This window comes from Stenella coeruleoalba (assembly GCF_951394435.1).
Source record: "Stenella coeruleoalba genome assembly, chromosome: 9".
NCBI classification, from domain to species: domain Eukaryota; kingdom Metazoa; phylum Chordata; class Mammalia; order Artiodactyla; family Delphinidae; genus Stenella; species Stenella coeruleoalba.
In genome coordinates, this window is record NC_137155.1 from 32878321 (window position 1) to 32890359 (window position 12039).

General features: G+C 34.1%; 2 protein-coding genes across 4 annotated transcripts in view; one reads left to right on the forward strand and one right to left on the reverse strand.

The window, feature by feature from the left end:
• MACC1 (MET transcriptional regulator MACC1) overlaps positions 1 to 12039 on the forward strand; it is a 439721-nt gene that overhangs the window by 195010 nt on the left and 232672 nt on the right. Inside the window, 1 exon segment of the mRNA XM_079932437.1 lies at positions 7230 to 7323. The gene's annotated coding sequence lies outside the window, so the exon portion shown is untranslated.
• The window catches only part of ITGB8 (integrin subunit beta 8), a 98287-nt gene that overhangs the window by 35315 nt on the left and 50933 nt on the right, over positions 1 to 12039 (reverse strand). For all 3 annotated transcript variants that reach the window (XM_079932440.1, XM_079932438.1, XM_079932439.1), the window contains 3 exons: positions 9212 to 9458; positions 7640 to 7805; positions 6900 to 7058 (listed from right to left, as the gene is read on the reverse strand). In XM_079932440.1, the coding sequence (XP_079788566.1) occupies positions 6900 to 7058; positions 7640 to 7805; positions 9212 to 9441 (555 nt within the window). In that variant the 5' untranslated portion in view covers positions 9442 to 9458. The remainder of the gene's footprint in view (positions 1 to 6899; positions 7059 to 7639; positions 7806 to 9211; positions 9459 to 12039) is intronic.

Genomic DNA, 12039 nt, shown 5'->3' on the forward strand with positions numbered 1-12039 from the left:
AATGTTATTGGTAATTTGATTACCAATAACAATTGGTACCAATAATACCAATAATAATTGGTAATTTGATTGCATTAAATCTGTAGATTGCTTTGGGTAGAATGGCCATTTAAACAATATTAATTCTTCCAATCCAAGAGCATGGGATGTCTTTCCATTTCTTTTTATCATTTTCAGTTTCCTTCATCAGTGCTTTATAGTTTTCAGAGTATAGGTCTTTCACCTCCTTGGTTAAGTTTATTCCTAGGTATTGTATTCTTTTTGATGTGATTTTAAATGGAATTGTTTTCTTACCTTCTCTTCCTGAGAAAATATATAATACTAATACATTATTAGTGTATAGAAAAGCAATAGATTTTTGTATATTAATCTTGTATCCTGCAACTTTACTGAATTAATTTATTAGTGCTAATAGCTTTTTGATGAAGACTTTAGGGTTTTCTATATACAGTATCATGTCATCTGCATATAGTGATAGAATCATCTATATTCATCAGACATATTGGCCTATAATTTTCTTTTTTTTTTACTGTATTTCTTTGGTTTTGGTGTCAGGGTAATGGTGGCTTCATAGAATGAGTTTGAAAGTGTTTCCTCCTCTTCAATTTCTTGAAATAGTTTAAGAAGATAGGTATTAACTCTTCTTTATATGTTTGTTAGCATTCCCCTGTGAAGCCCTTTGGTCCTGGACTTTTGTTTGGGAGGTTTTGATTACTGATTCAATTTCAACACTAGTTACCAGTCTATTCAAATTATCTATTTCTTCTTGATTCAGTCTTGGAATATTGTATGTTTCTAGGAATTTATCCATTTCTTCTAGGTTGTCCAATTTGTTGGCATTAACTGTTCATAGTATTCTCTTATGATTGTATTTCTGTGATAACAGCAGTAGCTTCTCTTTCATTTCTTATCTTGTGTATTTGGGTACTCTCTTTTTTTTTTCTGAATGAACCTGGTTAAAGACTTATCAGTTTTGTTTATCTTTTCAAAAAATAAGTTCTTGGTTTCATTGATCTTTTCTGTTGTTTTTTGGGGGGGTAGTGTCTTTAATTTATTTATTTCTGCTTTGATCTTTATTATATCCTTCTTTCTGCTGACTTTGGACTTTGCTCTTCTTTTTCTAATTCCTTTAGTTGGTAAGTTAGGCTGTTTATTTGAAATTTTTTCTTATTTCTTCAGTTAGGCCTGTATCACTATTAACTTCCCTCTTAGAACTGCTTTTGGTGCACCCCATATATTTTTGAGTGTTGTGTTCCATTTTCATTTGCCTTGTCTCAAGATATTTTCTGATTTCCTCATTGGTTTCTTCATTGACCACTGTTTTTTTTAGTAGCATGTTGTTTAGTTTCCATGTGTTTGTTCTTTTCCTGTTTTTCTTTCCATAAATGATCTATAGTTTCATGCCATTGTGGTCAGAAAAGATGCTTGATATAATGTCTATTTTCTTAAATTTGTTGAGACTTGTTTTGACAAGCATGTGATCTATCCTGGAGAATGCTCCATGTACACTTGAAAAGAATGTGCGTGCTGCTGTTTTGGATGGAATGTCCTGTAGATATCTATTAAGTCCAACTGGCCTAATGATTCATTTAAGGCCACTGTTCCCTTATTTATTTTCTGTCTGGATGATCTCCCCATTGATGTCATTGGGATGTTAAAGTGCCCTACTGTTATTGTATTACTGTCCATTTCTCCCTTTATTTCTGTTAATATTTTATATATGTATTCCTGTTTTGGACACATATATGTTAATGAGTATAATCTCTTCTTGTATTGATCCCTTTATCATAATATAGTATATAATTCCCTCTTTGTCTTTTGTTATAGACTTTGTTTTAAAGTCTATTTTGTCTGATAAGGGTCTGCTGCTTCAGCTTTCTTTTGTTTCCATTTGCATAGAATATCAACCCCTTCAGTCCGTGTATCTTTAGCTCTCAAGTGAGTGTCTTATAAACAGCATATAGATGGGTTATTTTTTATCCAATCAGCCACGCTGTGTCCTTTGATTGGAGCATTTAGTCCATTGACATTTAAAGTGATTATTGGTAGGTATGTGCTTATTACCATTTTGTTACTTTTTTCTGGTTGTTTCTCTGTTTTGTCTTCTTGTTTTAGTCTATCCCCTTGTGGTTTGATGATTTTCTTTAGTTGTATGCTTGTGTTCATGTCTTTTTAGTTTTAGTCTCTCTTTAGTTTAGTGGTGTGCTTTAGCTCATCTCTTTTCTTTTTAGTTTTTGTATGCCTATTGCAGGTTTTTGATTTGTGGTTATCATGAAGTTCATATATTTTGACCTTTAACTATATCTACTTGTTTTAAACTGATAGTCATTTAAGTTCAAGGACATTCTAAAAGAGCTACATTTTTTACTATCCCCTCCACATTTTGTTTTTGATATCATATTTTATATCTTCATATCAATCCCTTAACTATTTAATTGTAGTTTTAGTTGCTTCTACAATTTTTGTCTTTTAACCTTTGTAGTAGCTTATTTAGGTAGTTGAACCCCTGTCTTTACTATATATCTGCCTTTACCAGTGGCATTTTCCCCTTCCTATAATTTATTTCTTTGTTAGAGCCTTTTCTTTTTCACTTAAAGGACGCCCTTTAATGTTTCTTGTAAGTTTGGTTTAGTGTTGATTAACTCTGTTAGTTTTTGCTTGTCTGAGATGCTCTTTCTCTCTCCTTCAATTCTGAATGATGACTTGCTGTATAGAGTATCCTAGGTTGTAGGGTTTTTTTTCCTTTCAACACTTTAAGTATATCATGTCACTCCCTTCTGGCCTGCAAAGTTTGCTATAAAACCAGCTGATAGCCTTATGGGTGTTCCCTTGTATGTGACTCTTTATTTTTCTCTTGCTGAAGTTCTCTCTTTACCTTTAACTAAAAGTTGTAACAATATTTTTTTAAAAATCAGCTGCATATGGACTTAAAACTTTCTGGGTGCATTTAGCCTGAGTGATATTCCCTTTACTTTCCTGATGGTGCATGTTCATAAAACCCAAAGGTGCTAACACTCTAAACTGATCTTATCTTTTTAATTAATTTAAAAAGTTTTTCTTATGCAGTGTTAAGCAGAGAAAAACAAAGTAAGAATCAGGAAATAAGGTGAAAATTTTTATTATATGCTTTAGTTTTGACATATTAGAATTTTAATGTTATTATTCTTATAATTATGTATCAGTAATTTCCATGAGACTAAATAAGTAAAGGAATTCTGAGGAGTTAAATGATAGGAGGGGTGAAGAATCACTGACCATAATATGATGGGGCACAAAAATATGCTCAGAGAAAGAAACACCATACCTGAGCTACTAATATAATTAGAAGTGTGGTAGGATCTTGCTTATTTGCATCTCTCCATCAGGACTGAGAGTCACAGCAATATTTGAAAGTCCCATTAATAATGGTTCATTGCATGACCTGTGTGCCTCTTCCAAATATTTGCTCTTTGGGCCCCTTTCATTGTTACTGGAAACTCTGGTGTTATTCTTGGCCAAGGATGGGGTGAATGGTTGTGAGGAGGGCTTTGCATGAAGTTGGGAATCACCCTGGAGGATCTGGGTAGGGAGACAGGGTGAAATTCTAGGACCTCAGTATTAACCTGTCTTCTACACCATTAACAATTTTTATACTAACCTCTACCATTTTAGAAACAAATCCTTATTTTAAGCTGGCATTATTACTGGTAAATTATAAAACTACATTACTACTCAAGTTTTTCTTACTGGCAACTGGAGAAAAAGCAGTGGAAAAGGTAATTTATTTAATACTATAATATTATTTGCCAATGGCCATATATAAAATGTAACAATGCTTAAACTGTTTAAAATTTTATCATGTTATGTAATTTAAGTAGGCCAGATTATCTGCTTTATTTCTTCTATAAGTAAGACTGTAACTAGAAAGTTAGAGCAGAAACTACAGCAAGAACTTCACTGCTCTATTTATTCTAGTTTTCCCTTGAGACACTGTGGCAAAGTGGTTAAGAATATAGATTTTAATAAAAGATTGAACTGGATTGAGCCCTACCTCTGCCACTTATTAGCTTCTTAGCTGTCTGTCCTCAGTCAACATTCTTAGTTTCTTCTCCCCTCAGTTTTTCTGTTTATAAAAGAAAGATAACTATGACTACCTTACCAAGTTGTTGTAAAGATAAATTTCATACTGTATACACTGTACTGTATGCAGTATACTGATACTGTATGTACATATGTGGTTTCAGTTAATAAAAACTGAAAACAGGGTAGATGTTATAATTCTGGAATTCACATTGACCCTCATGAAATACCTAGGTGAATAAGCAGTAGAACTCTGGATTATGTAATTTAGACATGTAAAAGATCTTTTATAATTTCCTTTTATAAATGAAAGGACCAGAGTCTTGGCCCAAGAAGCTCAGGTACTATTCAACATTACTGGTATTGGCTGCTAGACATAAAGCCAAGAAGCAAAGTGTTTGATTGCTTGTCTAAATAATACCCTTTTAAATTCCTCTATAATGGCTGAATAGGAGAGAATGGAGGTCATTTTAAAATAAGCAGGTACATATGCTTATTAGGCTCAGGGTAGCTTTGGATGTAGGAGGTTTCAGAGCAGTCGTACACCTTGTGTATATAAACACATAGTCAAGGAATCAATCAAAATGCTTCAACTTCTTTTGTTTTAGGGCAGTGTCCCTGGAAATGAAGGGAATGAACTTCTTAGGAAGAGGATCTCTTAAAACACAGACATGGGATAAATGAGATAAAAATATTCTTCTAAGCTATTAATAAACACACTACTCCTTGGTTTATTCAATACATATCAGTGACATGTGGAAGGTTCATTGTTTTAAGTAGGTAAAACAATTTTCAAGAGAGCAAATAAAGTTCATGATAGTTTGTCCAAATTCCTGATATCATAAGAGCCCAAACAGTGTGTAAAATTCCATCAGAATTATAATTTGTTTCCATAAGGTTATATGGCATGGCATATGTCTAAAAGTATGAGAACATTTCTTTGCCTTAAGGAATCCGTCCTATATGAGCAACAGCACCCTCTAAAATACAATTATGGAGCGATGACTTCAATGACTTGGCAAAACTTCAAAACGATAATGCAATGCAATTTGAGAATAATGTGATTATTATTTTCCCTTTAAAAAAAAAAAAAGCTTCTACTTGTCTCACAATAGAATAGTTCCTCTTGTCTTCTCCTCCACTCCCAGTAAATGAATTAGAACTCTGTCTCAGATTAAAAGAGGTTGGATGGAAGGAAAGATAATAAATGACTTAATTAAAGTGGATGGGTCTACCAAAGTGAAATGTGGCTGAGTAGAAGAGAATTAGCAAAGAGAAAAACACTAAGGGAATAACTCCAAATGCTAAAATTTAAAATTCAAATTCTAGTTATTTTTAAAAATCTTTAAATGTTGAGGCTGCTTTCAAGACTCTAAACCAACCAAGGGTTGAACTTGTTTTATGCGGTAATAACAGTTGCTCCTCTAGACTTTCAAAAAGTCTGGTAGAATGTTTCAGATTAACAAAATTTAAACTATTTAAATTTCACTCATGGGAACCACACACATTTCAGCATAATTTATATGTTTCTAATATTGCATTTCCCAAACTGTGCATGAGGTGCCTTAGAGCACTGCAGTACACTCACCAGGATACCTCAAAATATCTTGAATTTTTAAGGGAAGCACAGTAATACGTGGCATCTGTCAGGTACCCATGAACTACTAGCTGGAGGTGGTTCACAGCTTTACCATTACATTCGTCTCTGTTGTTTTAGATGATGCCATATCTTTGCAAAACTGGGCAACATGAAAATCAGTGTGGAACAGGAAGTGAGGATGGTTACATCTAGTCTGATTCCAAGGCTTGGGAAGTTCCCATTGTAACTTATTTACTAAGAATGACAAACTATACATATATATATATATATATATATATATATATATATATACACACACACACACACACACATATGTTTTTTGATGTTCATGTGTATTATTTTTTTAACTGGCTACTAAGTTTTTAGGACACAAATAGTTATGTTATTTGGACCTAACTACTTAATAAACAGAACTGTCAGGCTCTTTGTTTGCTTGTTTTGCCTACGTGTACAAGGGGAAAGATTACTAAGACACTAGGTACCGCAATATGAGAAAGTTTGGAAGCTTTTGTTCTAACATTTGCATGCCTGTATAAGTAGGTGTCATGTCACAAGTAAATGATGCTTTATGCAGTTATTTTCTACATGAAGAATAGCTAATGCTGGGAAAGATGTTCTAAGAGATTGAATTTAAATATATGATTCAGAGCCGAAACTAACCCTCAGGAAGCAATCCAGATATGCACTGTTTAAACAAAAGAGCCCTTAAATATAAATAAACTTCAGAAGGAAGGAGTGAGGTATAAAATTGAAAGCCGGTTTTGTTTTACTCCTTTTTTCCCCTAGTCTCTACTTTGATTCTGTCTCTTTTACTGCGAGGATTCCTCAAGCCAAATACGTTCTTCTTAATCTCTAATATGTTTTTCAATACTAACCCTGTAGAAGTCGTTATAAGTAAACTAGTAAGGCTAACGTATATGTATATGCTCTTTTCCTTTTAAGGTCCTTCAGTTGAGTAAAAAGTAAGCTCTTCTATCACTCTTATTTTCATAAATTATACAGTGCTTTGTAGGATATTAGAGAGTCAGCTACTAGATATTATCAAAGTATTTCAGCCTTATATTTTATTGAGCAGAATTTATAGACTGCATTGTTTTGTAACTTGTCTTTCATGACTTATCCTGACGCTGCATCATGATCCTTTAGGTAATTTCTCGGTACAAGGACAGCTGAATTGCCAATTTAAACTTATACTATAACCAGAAAAGTCATAACTACTAATAGGCTGTTGCTGTATTACCATGCTCGTTGATCTGACGTAGACGTTGTTTTTCAGATGGCAGTTTCCATCATTTGGCACGACTATGCCTGCCAATTTGCTATCTAGAGCAAGATGAGATGTCTGGTCTGTCATCACCAGCAGCAATCTTTTAGCTTCTTTTCGCCATCCAATGTGACTCTTAAAATAAACATGTAATTAGATCTTGTACAATAACATAGATCTTTACTATGGTCTTCATTTCAAGTAAACATTAAATTTAAAACATTAAGTCAGGCTAGAATGATGTGCATAAATTCAGTGCTGTTTCATAAATAGCATTAACTTTTATTTGTATATCCTCTTCCACAGCCGTTTGACCACACTATCTCCTGGCTAGAGACTTCTGGTGTTCCACAGAGGAAGAACAAGCCAGGTTTATGAAGTGCAGACTGCCCACTGTGATGTGAGTAGGACAACAAGCTACTTCTGTTTTTTTCCTTGGAGAGTAGTGAGTGAAAAGAGCAGCCCTTTTGGAAATGATTTTCCAAGTGCATAAGTTATTCTTTCCCTTTTATCTTTTCCTATTTATAACCCTCTCCTAATTTAGCCCCTCTGTCCTGAACACATACCAAAATGAATAATACTGGTGACGAATAACAGATAGGAGAAGAATGTATTCTTCTATGCTATGTTTTCACTCCATAAATCAAAGGGAAAAATCCTAAATTCTTGGAGAATTTTTCATCTGAGCAAATATTCAATAATGTGAAACTTCTTACCTCACAGACAGCTGCCTGAAGCATAGCATCAAAACCTCCTTCAGGTGTATCTATATTTCCAGAGATCTTCTGTCTGTGAACTGCTTTTTCAAACTCAGTGATGTTTTCCGTCAAAGACAGCACATGGATATACCCATGGGGAGGCATACAGTCTAAGTTGTAGTCACTATATGGGTAAAGAAGAAATGCAAATTCTGTTTTGCTATGCGTCCTTCAAAGATCCAAAATACTACTCATGGTCATAGTAAAAGTGTGTGGTTGATGTGAGAAGGGAATACCTTTTTTATTTTTGCCAAGAAAATTTTATTAGAGAAAATCTGTATTTTATAAAATCAGAGAAAAGCTCAATATTGGTGAATATTTCTTTGCATGTAGCAATATAATGCTTTGGTCGTCAAAACATAAAGAAGATTAAACATGTTTAATATAGGACACCTAAGGGCTTTTATTATGCAAATATGCACTGTTAATTTTTAAGAGGAGATGAAAATTTACAGTGATTTCCTATCACATTTGCCCATGGAACAGCTGAAAAACACTTTTTGGGAAATGTTTTTAGGAATTTAGTTAAAATATTATACTACTGTTAGAAATTTTAAAATATTTTGCTAATTTTAAAGTGATGCTTGGTGTAGAATTATTGATGCATGGTCAAAATTCATTAAAATTGTTTTGAGAATTCCATAATGTCCCCAAAGGTGAGGATCATTCCTCAGGTGCATTTGTATTCAGGGAGAAGGTGTGTGAAGCTCCATGTGGAGAGGCATCAGTCTTGTTCCTCTACAACAGAAAGCAGAGTTGTTTTGGTAAATTAGAGTATATGCTGTAAAGTGATCTGGGCAATTCATGAAAGTAGGAAAGAAGACGATAAAATGAAATGTTTTGTTAAGGAAGAACTGAACACATTTATAGTTCTCTCTGAAAATTCAACAGGCTAAGTATCGTGTGAGAAATTCATATTTTAAAGGTCTGTTTTCCTTTCATAGTAGGGAATATGCTGTTCCAAAATGATAAGGAAAAGGGCTCTTTCTAGCAAACAAATTCTCTCTTTTGACCTACCTATCCTCCATGTGCTAGCTGAGTTTTGTTTGAAATCACATCATAAGCAATGTAATTATAAACAGTCACAATACAGTAATGGAAATACAGATGCAATACTGGCAAAATAAGTACTTTAAATTTGATAAACCTTAATTCAGCAAATTTGGATCAATCAAAAAAGGAATACAGAAGTTTCAAAGATGTATTTTTTATATATATATATATATATATATATATATATATATATAGTAGCCTGATTATTGGAGGTTTATCCAAAATTACTAATATTATTTGTGTTTTTTGTAATAGAAACTAAGTGAATGATATTTGAAAAAATATAAAGTAAAAAGCCACCCTTCAGTCTCAGAAGTTTTCAGATAGAAACATACTTCTTCTATACATATTTTCATTTATCATTTAATTAAAACAAAAATATAAAATTTAGTAAGTCTTTGATTTAAAAACAAAATGAGGTTTTATAAGATTTTAAATTTGTTTAGCATTAGGAAGTCCACGTCAAATATTAGATACCTGCATTGATTATGAATTCTTTCTGGATGGATACTAATGTATGGTGAAACTGTTTTATCAACGTATGAGCCAAATCCAAGGCGGAAGTCATGGGAGAAAAATGCCATTTTTCTAGATAAATCATTTCCAACTGAATTTAATTTTTCAATATTATTGTGCATTGATGCTGAGACATCAACCAGATAATAAAGATCCACAGGATATTTCTTCAGAGGATGAATTTTCAGCATAAAATTAGCTTCAGCTCCTAGTTCAGAGAAAGACAAACATAGTATAGTATTCATTTTAAACATCTCAGGTTAAGCTATCAATCATCCGGTCACATTTTAGGTATAGAACAATTATCACAAATTTGTGCACAATGAATGAAATTGGGAATATTCCAGAATAATTTCAAGGCAGTTTGGAAACTGTACCATCCCAGACATACCAATGTCTTAGTCTCCAACTTCTACAGTGCATTTCTCGTAATTCTATAGGGCAGATAGAGATAATAACAAATAGACCAGCTCAACATAAATGTAATAGGTAATATATTTATCACCATATGAACCTGTATTTCTAGTGTCTAGTAAAGCATAGGACAAACAGCAAGCAGCATTCTATCATAAGAGAGAGTAGGTGTCTGTGCTTGTTTTCAGGTCGCATTTAGATATGAAGACAGCCAGAAAGGTATTCTAAGAAAATTTACCCCTTATTGGATGCAGGTGTAGATTCATTCTTTTGGGTTAAGGTATATTTACATATGAGATGTGAAAACTCTGGTACTGAGCAGTACATTAAGCTATTCAAAATAATTCCTACCTCATCATGTTACTTGATTAGATTCTCCCCAACAGTTAGTTGTAAGAGGAAATGAGACAGTGGTCTGAAGAATGATATGCAGCATTGCCACATTGAGGACCAAGACAATGTAGGGGACAGCATTTGTCCAATGCATAATGGGTGCATGATAAACATATGTTGAAGAGGGATCACAGGGGCAAAGAAACTGGATGAGTAGAGAGGGTCACCATAAGGAGAATTGTTGGAGCCTCCAAAAGACAACTGTCTTTGCAATACAGTTTTATTTAGTTTTCTGTCCATTATCAAGTCATACAAGGATTTGGTACCCTACAGAGTTAGTACTTCTGTATTTAACTTTTTAAAGTACATGATGAAAAGTTATCAATTTAAATAGAGGAAGTTTGTGAATTTTACTTTTTTAAATAATAAAGCAAATGCTTGTAAGTCATTAATTATTTGCACATGGGGAATATTTTGAGTGTAAAAAATTTTTTAATAAATACAAATTTGTATACATAATTGGTAGCCTGATCTACTTATTAAAGGAATCTTACAATTTATCAAATCATATTTTCAGTCTTAATACGCTTAAAAATAGCAATATTTTAAAACTTCACAAATCAAATGTTATACAGCCAGATTATGGAATGTATTAAAAATAGTAAGGTTTTTTGGTTTGTACTATTAATTATGGGAGAAAGGGGCTATTTACTTATTCCTAATTTGCCTTTAAATGCAGGAAACTTCTTTATTATAACATTCTTGGATTTTCAGCCCAAGAGTTTGGGAGGAGAAATTAGGCTTGCATAGCCCAGCCCAGTCAATTCTTTCACTCCTTTTTTTTAGGAGCTGGGCTGCCTCCGGTGAACATATATTTGGCTCTGCTTTCCAAGTATCTGGTGAAAAATCCTGCCCATGTGGAAGTGTCCTGCAATTTGGGTAGAGAAGTTTAATTCAGAAGAATGATAGAATCTGGTAGATAGGGCTGGATCGATGAGAAATAGAAATGGAGCGTATTGGGGAGTGTGGTTCATGTGGAGGAGCTTGAATTTTAATGTGGGTCAGCATTTAATTTTTAATTTTTTTAAAGTTGTGTAGTTGTTTTTTAACTGTTGACTTGGACATATGGCTGAAGGCATTAGGAGCTGGCCACATGGTATTCTCATCTTGATGGATCATTATAGTTTATGGTGGCTCTGTCTAAAGATGAATGGCTGCCTATTTTTATAGAGTCATCGAAAAATGTACCAGATATTCAGCGTGTTGTGTGAGTTGTTATATTATTGGTTGGTTATCTCAGCCAACAGGCAGAGTCTACATAGCATCAGCAAAAGCACAGGCCTTGGAGGCCTGAGCTATTCAGGGAGCTCCAGTAAAATGCTAGCCACACAGGAGCCTTCAGCACAGGTCAGCTGCTCATAGCCTAGCAAGTGAATCCTAGTCTCACTGACCTCAGCAAAGAAGAGGGCTTTTAGGAAGCCTGGCCAAATGGCCATGGTTAGAGGGTGCAGGCTGCTGTAGCTTTATTTTGATTACATAGATGCTGGCGTTAGCACATGTACCTGGGTCAGTTGAAGACCTCAGCGTGGGCTGACACCTCAGTAAGACAAGTTTTCACTAAAGGAGAAAGGAGAATCTTTCTGTACACAGGCCTTTTACTCATTGCTGGAGAGAATGATAATCGCTACTTTTAAACTGCAAGGCACTTGAGTTTCCTAAAAGGTTCTAGCTTTAAGTAGTAAGCTTAAGGTGGGCAGCCCTACATAGGCTGACCCCAAACCCCACTCTGCTTGTTAAGGAGGAAGCTGAAGGGGCCAAGCTTAGATTACCATATTTTGCCCATGAGCCTGAGACACTCCCCACATTATGCTCTCAAGTTGGCTTTGGATTGGATAATTATATATGACGGAGAAACCTTCTCTTGGAAGCAGTAGAAATATCTTTTCATGGGAACATGGATACCATGTCCTTGGATAAAATCTCCATTCAGTTCCTACTGTGGTGCCACCAACAATGGGCTCAAAGGGAAGATGACATTAAAG